At 36.8% G+C, this 20,606-nt stretch overlaps 3 protein-coding genes across 4 annotated transcripts; all 3 read right to left on the bottom strand.

Annotated features, from left to right (window-relative positions):
• Positions 1 to 510: 510 nt before the first annotated feature.
• On the bottom strand, positions 511 to 987 carry LOC148563255 (uncharacterized). Its single transcript, XM_088486689.1, has one exon. The coding sequence runs from the start codon at positions 985 to 987 to the stop codon at positions 511 to 513; it is 477 nt and encodes a 158-aa protein (XP_088342815.1).
• A 6,974-nt stretch (positions 988 to 7,961) lies between these two features.
• Positions 7,962 to 10,292, bottom strand: LOC107640005 (uncharacterized). Its single transcript, XM_088486688.1, has 3 exons — positions 9,326 to 10,292; positions 8,864 to 9,249; positions 7,962 to 8,774 (listed from the first exon to the last, which is right to left on the bottom strand). The coding sequence occupies exons 1-3, from the start codon at positions 10,290 to 10,292 to the stop codon at positions 7,962 to 7,964; spliced, it is 2,166 nt and encodes a 721-aa protein (XP_088342814.1).
• Positions 10,293 to 12,862: 2,570 nt separating this feature from the next.
• On the bottom strand, positions 12,863 to 16,651 carry LOC107642598 (Plant VAMP (vesicle-associated membrane protein) family protein). 2 transcript variants are annotated; one of them, XM_016345994.3, is made up of 7 exons: positions 16,392 to 16,651; positions 15,784 to 15,854; positions 15,578 to 15,659; positions 14,664 to 14,779; positions 14,440 to 14,571; positions 13,389 to 13,463; positions 12,863 to 13,221 (listed from the first exon to the last, which is right to left on the bottom strand). In XM_016345994.3, exons 1-7 carry the CDS (start codon positions 16,459 to 16,461, stop codon positions 13,069 to 13,071), a joined length of 699 nt encoding a protein of 232 aa, XP_016201480.1. In that variant the 5' UTR covers positions 16,462 to 16,651; the 3' UTR covers positions 12,863 to 13,068. The 2 variants fall into 2 exon arrangements, with proteins under 2 accessions (XP_016201480.1, XP_016201481.1); XM_016345995.3 differs by having other exon boundaries at positions 13,389 to 13,457; positions 16,392 to 16,647.
• Between the last annotated feature and the right edge of the window lie 3,955 nt (positions 16,652 to 20,606).

Below are 20,606 nucleotides of genomic sequence, written 5' to 3'. Positions count from 1 at the left end.
GTAAGTTGTTTGTGTCTGTTTTGAAGTTTCATTACTCGTTCGTCGACATAGCTGTATATAGTGTACTAATGGTAGATTCTGTTGTCATTTGCAGATTGTGTGGGAGCTTTATGCTACACTTGACGTGCTTGCGGTTGTTCATCTTGAGATTCTAGCTGAGGAACACAGTCGGTTATGGCGGGTGGTCACTAGCCTGATATATTTTGTCGTGAATGAGTGACATAAAGTGGATAGGGTGTTTCCACAGCTCAATGGCATACAACATGTGCCTGAACCAACCCTGAACATAGACTAGCTTCATGACAAGGACGGTAGGAGTGGAGATAAGTGGTTCCTGAGTTATTTTCAGACATGGCATTTGCATTGGGACAATAAAGTTGATTCTGTTTTGAGTATCCAGAGAGTGGCTGATCCATAAATTAGCCGTCTCGCATCCTGACCCTTGAAACTGAGGAAAAAATTAGATGCAACGTGACGAATACAAAACGCTCGATATGCATGAGGTGGTAGTCAATCACTGTCAGGTGCCTCCAGTGCCGCCTTAATGTCATTGTGCCTATCAGAGATCACCAGAATACCTTCTTGCGGAGTCACATGTTGACGCAAGTTGGATAAGAAAAAAACCCAGGACTCTACATTCTCCCCTTCCACAACTGCAAAGACAATGGGCAAGATATTCGAGTTACCATCTTGCGCAATAGCCAGAAGCAAAATACCGCCGTACTTCCCATACAAATGAGTCTCGTCGATGCTGACCAGTAGCTTGCAATGTCGAAATGCCTCAATGCATGGAGGAAATGTCCAGAAAAGACGATGAAAGTACACGGTAGATTCGTCAACTTGATTACCAACATGCACCGGAGAAGTCTTCAACAACGCCACGGTTTCATTCATTGTGGATTGCACACCAAGGATCCAACGGGACAACTCGGCATACGACTCTTCCCAATTCCCGTAGATCTGTGCAACGACCTTCTGTTTTGCCATCCAGACCTTCCTGTAACTAGGCCTGAATTAGTAGGTTCTTGCAACACTTTTTATCGTAACCGCTTATCGGCTCTAACAATCGGAAATATCCTCGCACAAATGACATGATGATCAAGCTGTCAGTGATCGCTTGAAATCGATGTAGCCAAGCAAGTGTGAGATCCGTTGTACCTTCTAACTCCCAAGTACTCTTTCGTTGCTGAAGTGTGATGTGAATCAACCACATGCCACCTTTACCAAACTCCTTACATCTCTCATGTTACTTGAGATGATCTGACTCTATCACCTTGTACTCAATTCCACGGCGGATGCTATAATCCTTTACACTCAACACAACTTCCTCCTTAGTTTGGAAAGATTGATCAATCTGAAATTCCACAGAAGGATGTCCCTCATGTAATCCTTGACCTCCAAAAGTAGGATCTATGTCCGGTTGCTAGCCGACGACTTTCAAGTTTAACATTGATAAATGTGGAGAATGTTGCTGTGTCCTGAAACTAGATGGCCCCTGATGTGTAGGTGGGACCCTCGGAGTTCCTTGTCACTGTCCCCCACGATGTGAGCAGACACTTCGTCCGAATCATCCTCTTGCATCGTATTTTCAACCCGATCCGGTTCATCGTCACCTAAAATACCCAGAATCATATGGGGTAATCTAGCTATCCCAACTGCAATAGATGGAGGATCAGCCAACAGACAACCAAGTGCAACGACAGGCATCGAGGTAGAAGCACCCCCCACCGTTGTCGACTGAGGATTCGGCGCTGATGTCCCAGAACTATCGACGCCATCTTCCAACTTGGCATACAGCTCGTGTATTCTCACTTCCAAAAAATTTCGCCGACAATGAAACAAAAGCTGCATGTCTTCGTCCGACCCTATCACAAATGTTTTATACTTCACACCAGTTGACACAACCGCAATTGAAATCTTGCAGAACAACTTCTTCACCCACTTGGTCCCACACAACCTCGCCTTTTGCAATATACTCATCTTTAGCTCTGACAATGTATTTGTTGACCGGATAAAAATACTTACCGATTCTCTATCAATGAACTTAACACCGTGCCTTTTGCTTTTTTGAATTTTTTCAAAGCAATGGACTTGAACCAAAAATTCTCCCCACTATCCATTTGTAAATTTGTGAAAATGACCATCTACCATCACACCACTCCTTCTTGCTTGGTATTTATATGCATCTCCAGGCAAGTATAAACCGCTATACCCTTCTCGCGATTTATGTAATTTTGGCGTTCGTGAGGAAACTACTGAAGGTGTGTCGTGGTTTCTTCTTTTCTGTGTTCCAACGTAAACCGCTATACCCCTCTAGCAGTTTACGTATAATACCTAATCTGCCCTACTTCTCTCACGATTTTTATAGATATGTGAAAGTTGCATTTCCATATGCAATGTTTAAAAGTTGAAATTTGATAATATTGATGAGCAAACAATTTATTTTGATAACTTGCCTTTTAGTTTACATAGTAACCAATTTTGTTATCAATGTAAATTAGAGATGTGTATATCTATTTAAATTTTAAAATTTTTTAATTTAAATTAGAATTTAATTTTAATATATTGATAGTATAAATTATTTTATACAATCATCTAATTATATTTATTAATTATTTATGTTGTCAATATAAAAAAAATTATGTTTGCTGTCGTCCCTAATTAAATGCATGTGTAAAATTGTTGAACATCAATAATGCATTAAAATTAATTTTTTCATGTTATTTGTCAAAACTCTTATTAATAAGATAAAATATTATTCGTCAATAAACTATATTTCAAATGACATAATCTCTCCATATTCACCTAAAGATCGCAAGTTTGAGTCTTACTCCTAACTTTGAAAAAATAAAATATTTTTTTAGTTTTTATCGTTTGGACTAAGTCTTAATTTTTTCTTTAATATTTAAAGTGTTCTATTTTTATTTTAAATATTTTATTTATCTTATTTTAATCCTCTACTTCAAAATTATTATTATTAACTAGCAACAAAAATTATAATTACAGTGATTATAGTGGTAGTTTTAATTATTTGAGAAGAAAAATGATAAGGGAAAAAAAGAGAAATAAATAAATAATAAATAAATAAATAAAGACTAAAAAATTTAGAGATTTGGTGCTATATTAAAACAACTACTTATTATTTTTTAATAGTGAAGTATCTTATTCTCATATTTATATAAAAGAGTATGATTTTTTGTTATAGTTTATGTTTTTAAATTAGAATTATTAATACAAATTATAATAAATAAATAATTAAGATTTATTTAATTAATAAGTGATAGCGAGAAGTTTAAAGATGAGCTGAGCTGAGATTCATTAAAATTCTATTTTTTTCTAAAAAGAGACTGAAATGAAACTAACTTTTCACCAAAAATAATATTTTTAGCTGTCAGATTTTTTTTTATTTTTTTTTTCCGGGAAGCTATCGTGTTTCCTTTTTGTTTGTATCTATGATGGTTTCTAGAGGCGGATTAATTAAGGGAATTATGTGCTAATTCATATCTTCAGGTATATTTTTTAGATATTTTTAATTAAGTTAATTTAAAAATACGAATTCATATCTCGTTTTGTATCATTTGTCAGAAATAATTTTTAATTCCATAAATATTGCAATTTTGTTTTGGTTAGTTTTTTTTTTTTTAAAGTGAAAGTCTAAAAAATCAACGTTATATAAAACTAAATATTTAATTTTTTAAAAAAATTTATTTTAAAATTTAAAAAACTAATTTTACGTTCAAATAACACGTATCCTCTCGTTCTACTCACCTCTCTTCTTCTCTTTCTCTTCTCTCTGCATTTTTCTCTCTCTTATCTCTCTCCACATTTTTTCTTCTTCTTCTCCGGATCACTTATGAAAGTTTTAGTATAAAGTATAATAATTATATATAATTTTTTGTTAGATTTTATATGTTTTTTCTTTTGAATGTTATTTTTGTTTCAAATGTTATTTTTCTATGATTTTAGATGTTTTTGTTAAGTTTTGGAAGTTATTTTAAAATATAAAAAAAATACTTGACAATTAAGAGAAAAAAACATCTAAAACAGTTAAAAAAAATTATCCAAAATCTAAAAAAAATAAACATCTAAACATGGAGGAAGAAAAAAAGAGGGGATTGTATTACCACGTTTGTGACCTCACAAGTAGTTGCAAATGACAGAAGGTGATGCAAAAAGAAAAAAAAAAAAAAAAAAAACAACCACCAAAAATTTTTTAAAACGTAACAAAAAAACATCTAAAATTATTGTAAAAGATTATTCAAAATTCTTTTAATTATGATATAGAAAATACATCACTTTAGGATATAGAAACATCCAAAATATAACAAAAAAGATATATTTAAAATTATTTTAGAAATAAAAAACTAACAAAAACGAAAATTTTAAAATTATTGAAAAAAAACATGCAAAAATTAAGAAAAGAAACATATAAAACTATTAAAAAAATCATTCAAAACAAAAAAAAACATCAAAAAAAAAATTCAAAACATTTAACAAAATCACATCTGAAACCTAAAAAATAGAAGCGTCCAAAACTTGAAAGAACATCGTGCGTGGTGTAACCGAGACAGTTTATATTGGAACGCGACGCAGCGATAGGTTAAAGGAGAGGATTCGAAATCAGGAGGAGAGGAAGGGGCTTTTTTACGTAAATACGCATGGCTTTAACTTTAATTCCCAAAATGCGCATGGTTGAAAATGTTTCTGCAAATGCGCACCCCAAATTCGCAAGGAGCAACCACGAAATGGAAATGGTATACACATCAAGGAGGGTGTCCACGAAATGGGATCAGGGCACTGACACAAACCATTTCGTTCCTGCCACAAACGAAATGGAGCAACTCAAGCTTGGTGTCCACGAATTGGACCATTACACGCATGGCAAGCACGAAATGGAGGACTTCACTGATGGCATACACGAAATGGACCAAATCAAGTGTGTCATCCACGAGTTGGGGCATTTCATGGTAGGCACACACGAAATGGCCATCCTCAAGTGTGGCAGGCACGAAATGGGGTGGGGGACAGTCAAAGCAGCAAGTTTGCAGTTCCCGTACGTGCATGCATTGGGTGAAAGTGAGGCAATTTATTGTTGGGTTGTGAGTTTGAAGCATATATAAGGAGGTTGTGGGAGGGGAGGGGACCAAAGCAAAGGTAAAAAGGAGAAGTGAAGTAGTGGGTTGCTTCGGTGAAAAAAAAAGAGAAGTCGAGGAGTAATTTAATTATTAAAAAAATGAATAGAAGTGGAATTAATGTGGAAGAAAATCTTAATAGATTGGATGAATTTCACATTTCTGCTCATTTACATGTTAAGGTGAGTTTATTTTTTTAATTAAAATAAAAAAAATTTGTTAATAATTTAAATAATTGTTTTAAACTATTTAATTGTGTTTTGATCTATTTCAATTTCAGCCGGCACGTGTGTTGACTCCGCATGGCACGCTGGTCGATGTTTTCTCTGTAGACGAAGCAGATCCGAGTATGGAGATTAGGAGGCAGATGCTGGAGCCGTATCTAAGAAGAGCCGGCTTCTATTATGCGTCTCTGATAAAGCATTTTGAGTACGACAACCCAATGATTAGCGCTCTTGTGGAGAGATGGCGTCCTGAGACCCATACATTCCACCTCCCATGGGGTGAGTGTACTATCACTTTGGAGGATGTTACCATGCAGGTGGGGTTACCAATCGACGGTGAACCGGTCAGCGGCACTCTGAGGTCATGGAGTAAGTTCCACCAGAGAGATATTTGGCAATGGTGTGAGGAACTCCTTGGAGAAGTTCCTGACGGACATGTTGGGACCACGAAGTATAACATAAAACTGAAGTGGCTCAGGAGTAGACTGCAATAGATGCCTCTTGACTCTCCCGATGAGGCCCTCGTACGGTATGCACGTTGTTACATTATGTATTTATTGGGTGGCGTTTTACTTCCTGACAAAGCGAACAACACGGTTCACGTACGTTATCTTCCTCTCCTGGCAAACTATGAAGCCATTAGTACATATAGTTGGGGTAGTGCCGTGCTCTGTTGGTTGTATAGAGGCATGTGCCTAGCGACTTATTATAACGTCGAGGGAATGTCTGATTGTCATACACTGTTGATGTCTTGGATATACTTCAGGCTTCCTTTCTGGGCACCGGACGTGACGAGCCCATACACGTTTTCGTTAGCTACAACGTAAGAAATTTTTCTTCCATATGTTATGTATTTGTGCTTTGTGTTCTTATTTCCTCTGCGTAATTTTTTAAATGTGGTTATAAGATCTCTGTTCTTTCGCAGGTGGGCGGGCAAGAGAGGAAAGAATGACTACGCCGAGCAACGCCTACAAAGGCACCGGCTTAGGTTGGACAATTTGAAAGTGGATGAGGTAACTATTCCTGTTGCATCACTCTCGCATGATATTGTTTTTTCCCATGAAATTTAGTCTACCTGTGTAAATGACATTTGGATTTGGTAGTTTGTGTGGATGCCGTACAGGGATGCACGTATTTTGTCGAGGGTGGCTGCGGACTTTCTTGGTGCTCCGCATGGGGATTTCTATACGGCGGTCGTGCCACTTATTCTGTTCCGCTGGATCGAGATTGTTAACATCGATAGAGTCATGCGGCAATTTGGCGGCAAACAAGGTCCACCGAACCCACCATTAAACATAGACACCTTCCATCGCCAGTCGGCTCGCAACGACGATGGATGGTGGCCCATCCGCCTGCAGACATGGTTTGAAGTATGGGCAAACAAATGGACTGTATCATATCGGCTAGAGATTGATAGCGTAGATACCTTGCATCCCAGTCATGATTATTACAGGTGGTATTGCTCGAGAACAAAGAGGTTTCTGTCACCCCCGGAGGCCTTCCATGATCCCCGAGGAGATGATATTCCGCGAGGGGCTCCGGCAGAGTACGGTAGAGGCCCAGTCGTTCAGCTACCAGCAGTTCCGCAGGACAGGAGACGCCATCGTTCCCGCCGTGGAAGACATCAGGCTGTCGGAGCTGATGAGATGCAGGTCCCAGACACTCCAGTTCCGGATCCAGGTCAGGTTAATGTTTGGAGTCAGCAGGATCATCCACCGGTGGATGTGAATTTCCCTGGAGATGTCTACTGCCCGCAGCCATTCGTCGCAGAGGACCCCTTTCAGTCATCCACGGTCCATCAGTATATGCCTTACAATAGTACCTATGAGGAGGGTGGTTCATCGCAGGGGGGCGGTACACAGGACCTGATTGACTCTATGGATCGAGTTGGTTGGACAAAATTTTTATCTTTATTTGATGGCCTAGATCAATTCATTCCTTCCCAGGCATCACCACGCACACCCACCGACTTAGAACTTGCACTTCGACCGTCTGATTCAGGTAGTCACCCCCTTGTCGGAAGGAGGAGATCTGTTTCTGTAGGTGACACGGCTGGATCCCAGATGCGCCCGTTCGAGCCATCGTTGTTAGAAGTCCGTCGCTTATCATATGCGGGGGCTGATGATGTAGGGGAGGAGGCACAGCCAGGACGTCCCCGCCGCGACACTCAAGCACCTTCATGTGGTACAGGTGGGAGGTTGGGACATGCTGGACACCATCACTAGTTCACGTTATGGTTTTAAGGTTATTTCTTATCGTCCAATGGTTGTATTTTCCCTTCGTTTGTACTTTATTATGTTGTATGGTGTAGTACTTCGTGGTTGTAACTTTTTTACGGTTATCTGTGTTGTGATGTATTAAATTCGGTGTTGTAAACTTGTGTGATCATTTGACAATGTTCATGTAGTACTGGTTTTATGGTTTTAAGGTTATTTGTTAATGTTCATGTAGTATTGGTTGCAAACGTGTGTGATCATTTGACAAGAAAAGAAAATATTCCATTCATCTCTTTAATTCTAAAACATATCACATCAGAAAGACTAAATACGAGAATTTAAATAAATTGAAAATATAACAACACTCAATATCCGACCCAGCCACGCTGCTAAGTGCTAGTGACATGAGGACAATGTCTCCTAGTATGCCCTGGTTGCCTGTAAATTCCACATCGCTTTCCCGGTCCAGGCTCTACGTCGTCCATCTCATTTCGAATTCTTGTCGACACAGGTTGGCCATCCATCGATCGTCGCAGGTGGGGATTAGGACGGAGTAGTTGTCCTTCGTGGGGTGGCCACACTTCCTCATCAGGCAATGGGGGAAACTCCATCTGATATACCCGGAACACATTTTCGACCCGATAGACATCATCGACATATGACTGCCAATCAAGCCTAGCATGGGCACATGCTGCAAGCGCGTGGGCACATGGGTAGTGCAATGCCTGGAAGTAGCCGCAGTCACACCGTCTTTGCTGGAGGTATACTCTGAATCTGGATTGAGACCCTACGCCGGCTATCTCATCGACGGTGAAGATCGATGTCGTCCTGTCGTGTGATATGACAAGCATCTGCGTGATTCCCTCCCTGTTGGCAAGTATTGCCTTTTGCAAGAACTGTGAGAACATCTGGCCACATGCAACCTGTCCTTCTGCCTGCCGACCCTTCTGGACAAACAACGCATTTAAACGGTGGTACGTGGACTTCACAATTGCACACACCGGAAGGTTACGAGTGCCCTTCATCACGGAGTTGATACACTCAGAAAGGTTCGTTGTCATGTGACCATATCGGCGCCCCTCATCGCGGTGTTGGAGCCATTTCGGTGGCTCTAACCCTCTTATCCAAGCCATCATTGCCGGGGACGTGGCTGGATCCTCCGCGCTGATTAACTCTAGGTAGTACTGTGCCTGCTCTTGGGTCTTCGAGTATGCCGCGCAAGATGTCTTTTGGCTTCTTTACTCTTGAAGTTTGTTGCGAAATTGGACGCAATGTGTCGGACACAGTAAACATTGTGTTCCCAGCCACAACCCTCTCGCTCCAACGCAGCCTTTATGGCAGCATGCCTGTCAGAGATCAGTAGAACATCTGGTTGCGGAGCCACATGTCTCCTTAAGTTGGTCAGATAGAAGTACCATGCATCTGTGTTCTCCCGTTCCACTAGCGCGAAAGCTATGGGAAGAATGTTGTTGTTTCCGTCCTGTGCTATTCCCATCAACAAGGTACCAGTGTACTTACCATACAGGTGTGTTCCATCAACCGAAACTAGAGGTTTGCAGTGCTTGAATGCCTCGACACACGATGGGAATGACCCGAAAACTTGATGAAACATGACGCTTTCACGATCGAGGGTGTTGCCGACGTAGTATGGTTGGGTTTGTAGGTCAACAATTGTCCCTATGACGAAATGGCAAATTCGTAAGAGCATGAAAACTATTACAAAACTAGTATGCAATCCGATAGATAGGCTTACCTGGAACAAAGGTTTGCAACGCATTGAAGTATCTCTGTAACTGGTTATAAGAATCATCCCAGTCTCCATAGATTCTCGCTATTGCCTTTTGCTTCGCTAGCCAAACCTTCTTGTAAGACACCTTGTATCCGTATGCCAACTCCACGGACCCCTGCAACACTTTTATGGAAATCGTTGCGTCTGCTTGAACCATGGGGAATATGTGCTGGCATATGACATTTGAATCCAGTTGAGCATGATCTTGGGAAGTCGCGGACGCCAAACAAGTGTGAGGCCCTTGGTATTTTCGAACTTCCCAAAATCTGGACGCCCTCGTCTTCGCAACCCTCACCATCCAGGAACATTGGTCACCAAAAAGTTTGCATCGACAAACATACCTGGTATGATCTGACTCCACTACTTTGAATTCCGCACTTCGACGTATGTTGTAGTTCTTAACAGCAAGCATTGCTGCATCCTTAGTCAGGAATTTCAGGCCAACCTCTAGCTCCATTTCACCTGTCAAACCATAGTTACTGGGTATGTCCTCTGCATTTGTCGAGTTCATTGGACCAAGACTGAGGTGCAGGTAATGGTCGGGGGTGCCGCTGGAAAGAGCTCCGACCCTTGCAACATTGATCGGTTCAATAACACTTGGGATGACCCTTTCGCCCTGAACCGGTTGGATTTCCGGAACAACGTCTGCTTCCTCTCCACTATCATTCTCAATCTCGTCTTCCTCAGATGAGTCAGCCAACCCGTCGGCCATTCCTTCCGGATATGCAACATGGACATTCGGGAAGGGACGTCGGTCAGGTATTTCTGTATTCTGGGCGGGGGCCACGAAGGCATTAAAGGACGGACTACGACCCCTACCTATGTCCAAAAATGGAATGCCTTCACCAGCACCGGAATTTCGCATTTCCTCCACGTTATTCGAACTAGATGAGCTGCCCCCCACATCTTGGAGCTTCACGCAGAGTTCCATCGAATAGATGCTTCCGATGCTACGATGATATGAAAACATCATCGACACGTGCTGGTCAGATTTAATGTGCATTTTCTGATATGTAAACGAATTAGCTACAGCAACGGGCATCCTGTAAATGAGCGTACTGATCTCCTTTTTTCCAATCAGCCCAGTGTTCATCATAATCATATTTTTAAGTTGTTGCAGACACGACTGTGGGGAAATCATTATCCAAAGTGGGTCGTCACACATAAAGGTCACTCCCTCACCTGTATACGAAATTTCACCATTGGGATATATGACCACATAAATATATTCAGATGCCATTATGACACCCAAAAATTAGTGAAACTAGCTCCTGTGAGAGTGGAATTTTCGGAAAAGAAAGAATGGTAGAAGAAGTGAGAGTGAGAAATGTGGGTTTACTTCTGCTGGCGAAGGGTTTTTATAGCCTAGCCGTTGTCCCAATTCGTGTGCAGTACACACAAATTTGTGACATTTCGTGTGCGGTACAGGAGAGATGGATTCTGAACTGAGCCGTACACCCATTTTGCTGATGCCAGCCGTGAGTTCCTCCTTCCATTTCGCTGCTGCCCTCATGGAAATGGGATATCCATTTCGTGGGCACCATAATTGAAATGGAGTTCATTTCCATTTCACGGGCAGAGGCCACAAAATGGCAATGCGCGTTTACAGAAAGATTTCCAGCCATGCGCATTTTGGAAATTAATGTTTTTTAGATGCGCATTTAGGTAAAAAAGTCAGAAGAAGGTCCCAGCGTCGTGTTTTTTGAAATCAGGTTTTTTGAGTGTAAAACTAGTTTTTAAAAATTTAAAATAAGATATTTTGAAAGTTGGCTGCTAGGTGACTTAATTGAAAGCATATTAAGTAAGCTACTTATACTTTCTCTTTATTTTTTGTTAGGTTTTTTTTTTATCGTTCATACACTAGATGACAGTTAGCTAGTATCCTAGTTGAAATCCATAGCCGTGTAAATATCTAATTCTGACCGCACCTCACACTTCACTCTTATCTCGATTCTCTTCTTTGATTCCTCTTCCATATATATTCGCTTCTGAACTGCACGAGTATGATGCCAAGACAGGGGTTCCATTCCTTGGTTTCAAAACATTGGTGACACCACCCGATGATCTTGTTCCCGATCCTGTGCCTTCACCCACAAGTATCTCATTGGATTATAAGTTAGATGTTTATATGTTGAACAATGATGAGATGAATCAACCTACACGGTCAAGAATAAATACATTGGAGAACTACGCGACAATACTCGGATATAATTCACCTGCTTTCATGTTGATCTATTATACAGATGATCAAGTGGTGCGTCAAACCTTAGTAATTATTAATACAAAAATATTATTTGTACATTAAAATCAGTCATTAATATATTTGTGTATAAATACATGTGTGGTTTAATTTATTTTCAATGTGTATTTGTATTTTAACATATATTTTATATTGGTAATTAATTTTAGTAGCTGATTTTAGTGTACACGTAGTATAATTATTATTAGGTGGAAACTCAGGTACAGTCGATTTCAGGTGAAGTTGATAGTTGAGAGCCGTTAGATGAAAATTTAGTCAAATCAGTCAAATAATCTAACATCTCTCAGTTATCAACTTCACGTGAAGTCGACTGCACCTGAATTTTCACCTTATAATTAATAATGTGATCGATCATGATATTTTTTGTATTGTTGGTGGTCACGATTATGGTGTAGTATACTTGGAAAATGGACTTATCTATCAACTTTTCCCTAGCTCAAATTCACCAACTGCTCCTCCAGTTTGGCTGTTAACTTCATACTTTCTAGGTTCCTTAGTTTGAAAAGTAGTAGTTATTATTCTAGTTTAGTGTTAAATTACTTGTGAAGTCTTTTTTTGTCTTAAGATTTTTCTGAGTCCCCTCAGATGAGTTATTTTATTATAGCACTTGCACTTACATATAAAAATATAGTTTTGTTCAAAACAATCAATCTTTATAATTGTTTGCTATAGATATATACTACTAGCTTTTGAGATAGAATAAATAACCGCTTTTGGTCTCTCCTTTTATTCTCCAATTTCATCTTTATATTCAATTTCAAAAAACATAAATTTCAATCACATTAAATCAGTTTAAAATATAATTTATCATGTAAAGATAATAAAAAAACAACAAAGAGACGCTGTGGTATTATTAAGTAATACATTTTTTCTGTAGTGTGGCCAAAATAACTGCCAAATCCATGTGTGGTTTTGTTGAGTGGTTAGAGCTTTGGGCCGAGTTGTCTCCTGTTATTGTACATGACTAGTCTAATCCTGTTTAGCTTTGCTGCTGTCTTTTCTCTTTTCCATTGTTTTCTTGTTAGACACCCAAAAAAGAACATCTTTCTTGAATCGTGATTGAAGTGAAAATAATACACGGCTAACTAAAACCATATTTTACTAATTTGCTTTGGGGTGAAGTAACAGTGTAGATCAAGGATCAGAATTTATTTACTTATGTTTTCGGTTTTTGTTTTCCTTTTGAGATGAAGGATTCAGAGAATTTCAATTGTTGATAGTTATAATGTTATATCGTAAATTATTAACAAGCATCCCCTTCTTATCTCTGCATTCTAATGTGTATGGCTTTCTAAAGAAAAAAGAAAAGTACTATCCAGTATACCATATGGCAGCTAAGGCATAAAATAAAGAACAAAAATCTCATTGAAAAGAATATAGGAACTTTACACTTTTACAGTGTTAACACGAGAAAGGTCTTGCATGCAAAGGGTTTCCACAATAAAAATCATTCCGTAGATGGTGATAGTGATGGTGGTGGTGAAGAGAATAGAAGTTTTAAAAGAAAGCCAAGCACAAGTCCAATGAGACCTACAAAAAAGGCAAAGATAAGGGAAAAGCCAGGATCTCCTCTTTGGCTTTTTCGCCTTTTCAGCATGTCCTGCATATAAACACAACCCAACCAATGAATTCTCAATTCAAAAGTAAAATATCGAAGTTATAATGTAGATTCAAGTTTTCCATAGAACAAAAGAACTAAAGAGAGAGCAGACTTGGCCAAAATCCTGTGATAATGAAGTAATACAGGGAAACATGTTGCATAATTACCAGTTCCTGTTGCAGCTGTCGTGTTTGTCTCAGGGCGGCATCTCTTTCTTCCTTCAGCTGCTGTAAAGCCTGATTCTTGAGGGCAAAAAATAGGAAATTTAATTATGGGGCATTGAATGATATAATGAAGGAAACTTGTTTCCAAATGAACCTAATTATCATGCAACAATAGGTAATCTTTTAGGCAGAGACTATCACTCAAATACAGAAAACGGAACCGTTATTCAAAGCAGTGGGAGAGATTTAACTTCAACTAAAGCCTATTAGCATGTTGAAATAAATGGGTCCTTAAAAGAAGCTCATATAACTTGCTTAGCTAAGGAAAAAAAATTAATTACAGAAAAATGAAACCAGCGTCACAAAGACAGAAGTGAACTTCAACTCCACTAAGTAATCTATAGACAGTACAATAAGAAATAAACTTCTAAATGTGGTTTTCAGAAAGTAATCTTCCTAAACCAGTTTGATACCCAAACATATTTTCTCTTCCACACACTAGTCATCGGCAAATTATTCTACATGGATGCATAAGCTGCTAGATGCTTTATGGCATTTGTAGCCAGATGCTAGGTCTATTCTAAACAAAGAAATACAATGCAGGCAAAGATTTATATTTTACAGGAGAAGGGTTATACAATTGGAAGTTTCTTTAGTAATTGATTGAGTACAATTATGCTTTCTGTTTTCCCTTATCAATCACATAATTTTTCTGGCTAACTTGCATTTTTTAAAAAAAAAAAAAATGAAAGGTCGTGTTCTCCAATCGCATTGTTTGTCTACATTAAAAGTTTATGCATCTATAAGATAGAATTGGTCCTGAGTGATTAATACCCTTATATCATTTCTTAGCCTAATAGCCTGTACTCGTTTTGGAATATATTAAGTTTATTTGTCATTCCAAGAGACTCCTAGCCGATGAAGATTCTAGGTTGGCAGATTAAATGCATCATATAACATAGAGCTAAACACACAAAATTAAAAACTCTACAAAGAGAAGAATAAACAGAAACTCAAACCGATTCCACAAATGTAGGGGGAAGAAGATACTCACATAAGAACTATCAAGTTTTTGTGCGGAGTTCTTCAATGCATCATCTTCAGAGCTTCCTTGGGTTAAGTTAGAAGCAATATACGCAACTCTTAGTTTCAACTCTTCTATTGTATTTCCACTTTCCTTATTAAACTACAAGCCAATTAGCAGCATTCATGGTTAATTTTTTTTCTTTCCAAATTATACAGTTGATCCCATAAAACAAGGACAGTCTTGAAACTTACAGTATCTGCAGGAAGATCATCAACATCAGTATTTGGATTCACTACTGTGCTCTGTAGTAGAAACTTGTCCTTGCATTGCATGTCTGGAGGGTATTCACGTTGGGCTTGAAGAGTGACTGTACAATACAAAAAATTGAACAATATGACAAAGGCTGATACCACTATGAAACAGAATGGCAAAAGCTTGGTGCTTGACAACAAGTTATCGGTTTTAGGTCCCACAGTATTTAACCAAAAAATGGGTCACTTGAAACTATAAAATCCAGAAATTGTGCAACACATGTTTGCTAATAAGCTCCAAATCGCTTTCTTTTCCCTGGTTCTAAAATCTTTATGATATTGGGATTTGGGAAGAAAAACACCTGATTTCTGACCATTGATGATAGTTGAAATTACAGTCTACATAGACCTCAGAAACAGGTTATAACTTATAACCATATCTCAGATGAAACAACGTATTTCTAAATTTGTATCTATAGAACAGAGCAGGCATTAAGTTATTCGTTCACATGCATAACTCCTATAAGGAATTGACAGAAACATTTGGGTTGTCATAAGCAGCTTAAGCTTTCGGACCATCAAAAATCTTAATGAAGTGTTTATAAGAAAAAAGAAAAATGCTTTTGTCAACAAGTGCACCTTTAGGGTACATTCTAAGTATTAAAACAAATTATCTACCACTTAATTACTCAACAGAATACTTTTCATATAATTAGTTTTGGGATTTTCAATCAGGATATTAAATGCATGTTCCTTCATATAATAATTTCGTAGTCCTTAACATGTGATTTATACACATTTCAGAAACCGAAAGTCAAATAAGAATATATCTATCAAAGAACTAGACAATAGTTTTTGGTGAAGGAATAAAGAAAAGGACTTAAAAATGAGTAGGCAATATTAGCAAGGAGCACCTCTGATGATACACGAGTCCCAGGGCTGTATAACACCAGTGTTAGGCCGTACAAAGTACTTCTTTGGCGAAGTGGTCTTGACCTACAAAACAGCAATAACATAACATTGAAATTAGATCCAATCAGAAAGAAACAGCAGTCGGGTGGAGAGAAACAGATACAAGCAACATGAAGTTCATACCAGAATGTGTAGTTTAAGAAAGTACCTTGAAAGCAACATAGTTCTCTGTGTTATTCACAACTTTAAGATCACAAAATGATTGCTTCTCCAGCTCAACTGGTTACAAGAATAACATAAGAAAATTTTGAATAAGAGGTCAAGTTTATTGAGGAAAAGAGAGAATAAGAATTGGTGTTTACATTATATCATATAAATTCTTCTGTTGAATATATCAGAATAACTGAAAACATGTACAACCATATATTAGAGCATTATGTTGCCAAACAGGGAGAACCATGAATCCATAATAATGCGCTCTAGAAACATAAGAAGTAGAAATAGCTAAAAGCATATCTTAATGGTTCACTGAATTCTTATTAAGCCTTGTAATTAATAAGTACAACTACAAGTCCTTCAAAAACTAGTCTAAGATGAATAGGAAGTGAGGGATTAAATTTCCAAAAAAAGATATACATAAATGTCCAATGTCCAATCTATTAGAATCTAGAACCTTGTTTTTATGTTAAATTAGGATTGTTAATGATGATCCGCAGATAAGAGAGTAAAAAAAATGAATCATGCAATTTGCTTCCATAGACGATCAGAAAGAATAAAATTAACAAGAGAGCGAGAGGGAGAGAGAGAGAGACGTACAAGGGAACCTGAGTTCATCGGGACTGACGGAGATGAGAGGGGAGGCAGATGCAGCGGCGGGAGTAGTCATGGCGGAAGAATGAAAAAGCAGAAAGAGGGGGAAAGTGGGGAAGAGGAAGAGGAAGAGAGGAAGAGGAGAGGAAAAGGAAGGAATATGTGGTGGAACGAGGATGAAGGGGGGTACCCATGGGGACGAGTGGATGCCTTAGAAGTAGCCTAACTATTAACCGGATCCCTCGCTCTTTCTATTTTCTACAACCAGTCTCTCTTCCCCTCTTTTACCCTTATCACATTTTTCATTCTATTTTAATTATCTATATCAAAACATCAAGCTTAGAAATTATTGTAATTAGTCACAAATATTTAAAAATACAAAATAAAATATTCTGTTAAATTATTATGCCTCTAACATTTTTCATATCAAAATAGAATGATACTATCCAATGTTTAATTCATATTTTTTAGATAGCGTTTGGTGGAGAGATAAAGATAGAAAGATTGAGGTTGAGAGACAGAGACTAGGTAGCGTTTGGTGGAAAGACAGAAACGGAAAGACTGAAACTGAGAGACAGAGACTAAGAGACTAAGAGACAGAGATTGAAATAAATCTCAGTATTCTGTTTGGTGCAAAATGGGAGACAAGAATTGAAACAAGAATGAAACTCTAATTTAATTTTCACAAAGGATAAAATTGGAATTAATTAATTGAAATGAAAGTATTTTAGGTATAAAATGTTATTAAAGTTTCAGTCTCCATCTCTAAAAATTTCAGTCCCCTGTGTCCCTACTTTTTGGAGGTACTGAAATACTGAAATTTTAGAGACAGAGACAGAAATTTTAGTGCCAATCTCAGAACTAACAAACACGATATTGAGTCTCAGTCTCTCAGTCTCTGTCTCAGTACCTCAAAACAAACACAGAGATTGAAATAAATTTTAGTATTTTGTTTGGTACAAAATAGAAGACAGAGATTGAAACAAGAATGAAACTCTAATTTAATTTGCATAAAGTATAAAATTGGAATTAATTAATTAAAATGAGGGCAATTTAGGTAAAAAATGTCATTAAAGTTCTAGTCTTCATCTTTAAAAATTTTAGTCTCCTGTGTCCCTACTTTTTGAAAGTACTGAAATTTTAGAAATAAAAACAAAAATTTTAATACCAATCTCTGAACCAACAAACATAATACTAAATTTCAGTCCCATACCTCAAAATAAAGACTAAGTAAGTGACATCATAGTACTTACTAATTCTGACTGTTGCTTCATCACATTTCATGTTGACCATAGCTTACACATGTTGATGTCAGATCAGAGTAGAGACTAGAGAGAGACCATGTTCATTGCACGTATTCTCATGTCGCAAGAATTTTGTCCAAACTCCTATGTTAATTCAAGCGGTATTGATGGTCAAATTGGTGTAAAGAGTTATATTATTATACTTTTTTTTTTTTTTTTACTATACTCAAGCGTTAGATCAGATTTAATTTTTTTTTAGTTTTTTATAATATTTTTTAATTTGATAAATTAAAAATTAATTTATTCTATTTAAAAATTTACTATTAGTTAATAAATTATTATATATATAAAAAATTTAAATTCATAATTTTTATTTAAACAGATTAATAAATTAATTATTAGATTAACCTAACTTAATTAGATTTAAAATTAAATCGGTGTTTATACGAAGAAAGATGGATAGCTAGGAACATATAATTATGACATAACTTGGATCCGTGTAATTAATAGCTGACAGTAATTAAGAGAGACAATGTATGTCATGTTTAGCTCTCAATCTCCTGAAGCCATAAATAGCAATTACATATGTCTTTGATCCATATCACTATATATATAGATCATATGTTTTTTTTTTAAAACAAAAATTTAACACAATAAAAAGGAACATCTTAAAAGCACAGAATTATAAGTCAAACAATAGGATATTAATCCGTAATGTTGTGCCAATAAGGGATTGAATTAGTCATTTTTAGCATTATCAACAACTAAAAAAATCAAATTCATTGTAATTTTTAGTTTACTTATTGATAATTTTCGCAATATCTGTTTTTTTTTTTTTTTTAATTTTGTTATTCTTTTTTCAATCAAGTATTCTAAATAATAGTAAAAAAACTAATCAATCATATTCTTTTTTTACAAAAGTTTATGTCCAACTTTTAAAGTGTTGCTTAATTATTCCTAAAATAGATTATTATTTATTATAGATAAACAATCAAATACATCACATCTGTCAAGTAAACTCACAATTAAAAAACAAATAGTAATCATTCTCAATATTCTTTTTACATAAAACATAAATATTATCATTTTGATCAATATGCAACTAACTTGACTAGGAATAAATACACTTAATCCAATTTGATTAAATTATAGAAATGTTCAATATCTGATTAGTATATATACCAAACCAACAAAGTAGAGATGTAAGTGCAGTTGAGTAATATGACATTATTGATGTAAAATCTGCAGCTATCTTCATGAAGATACAGCGACACCATTCCCCAATCCTAAGGAATCTGTCTCAAACAATGTGAAGACATTGAACACCAACATCATGGAGCTTCAGTTGGAGGTAATATATGTAGCTCTCGGATAAGGACACCAACTCTATTTTCATTCTTCACTTTTCTATACTCACAACATGATATTTCTGATCATGTTTCATTATTAAAAATTTTGTTGGGAGCTTACTTCTTTTAACATTTAAAAATTAACCATGTTGTATATGCATGGCTAAATTAAAAGTAACAATTTATTCCATAATATGGTAATTATCATTCCACAACTGTATTTCTTTATAGCTCGTGAATATGAATCATACCTTGATTTCTTTCAGTTACATTTTTCACTAATTTATCTCTTGTATGGCATCACTAATAATAAGTGAGGAAAACATGATAGACATGGAAGTATGGAACATTGTTTACTATCATTATTCATTGTTCACAAATAAATTGTAAAGAAACAAAACAAACCGAGATAAATATATTCTTTCTTTCCTTTTCTTTTCTTTTCTCTCGGGTGAAGAGAACAAAAAATTGTGGCATAAGTGGTCCTGGAATCACATGGGCAAGTGTATAATCATACATTTGGCTCAATGTCAATGGCTCAATGCTAAGTAGCAAGAAAATATCAGTGTAGCAGCCATGTAAGTTATTGTTGCTCAAACAATCATGTTATTTGTTTGAACAACATGATTATTCTAATGACTAAATTTCTAAGTCCAAAACGACAAGACGTTGTTCTCCACCCGCCTGGAGCAAGCTGTCTGCTAGTAATTTTCTCTTTCTCAAATGGAGGGATATGGGGACACAAGCTTACCATTCTTAATGAGAAAGTGATGGGTGCATATGTACATTTCCTAAAGCTCCAACACAATCATCTAAATTGTGTTACCAACAACAACTTAACACCGTTATTATACTAATTGTTTATTGGAACATGTACTATTTTCTTGTAACACGAAATGATGCCTAAAATTATGTGCTATAATACAAACCAAAAGTACTTTCACATAGCAAGAAGTGAACTCACAAAAGTCAAAACAAAGTTATGTTATTTAGAAGCATTTTTAAGTCAAAATCTGATGCGATCTAAGTTTCCTAATCATTAATAATGGTAAGAATGCAAGATATTGTAAAATATTCATGAATGAGGTAATTCCAATTCCATTGGTGTTGGACCTCACAAAGAAAGATGCTTCTTTTATCTCTGCCTTTCTGCCTTTCCATAATCCATACGTGTCCACCTCACGCTTCATCTTCATTGCATGAAAATATTCTCCTATTTCACTGTCCCCCCCCCCCCCAAAAAAAAAATAAAATAAAATAATAATAAGCCCTTTCATTCCTTCTCACTTTTCTTATATCATTATTATTATTATTATTATTATTATTATTATTATTATTATTTGTTACTATATATCAATCACAATAACAACCCCATTCTCATTCCTCTGTTCTATCAAAAAACAGAACAGCACTGTCTCTGTTTCTCTGTTTTCTTCTTCTTCTTCTTCTTCGGTTTCGGTTTCTGTTCAGCCATGGCACTGTCACGTGCCATGCTTGTGTTAGCTATGTCCATAACTCTGGTGGCAACAATGTCCACAGCGCAACAAGCTCCGTCACCTTCACCTTCAGCTTCACCCAAGAGCTCACCATCAACACCAAAAACACCATCGCCAGCTTCACCAGTGGCC

Source organism: Arachis ipaensis, chromosome B5, assembly GCF_059453495.1.
Source record: "Arachis ipaensis isolate K30076 ecotype BB chromosome B5, ASM5945349v1, whole genome shotgun sequence".
NCBI classification, from domain to species: Eukaryota; Viridiplantae; Streptophyta; class Magnoliopsida; order Fabales; family Fabaceae; genus Arachis; species Arachis ipaensis.
This window is presented reverse-complemented; position numbering and strand designations above follow the sequence as displayed.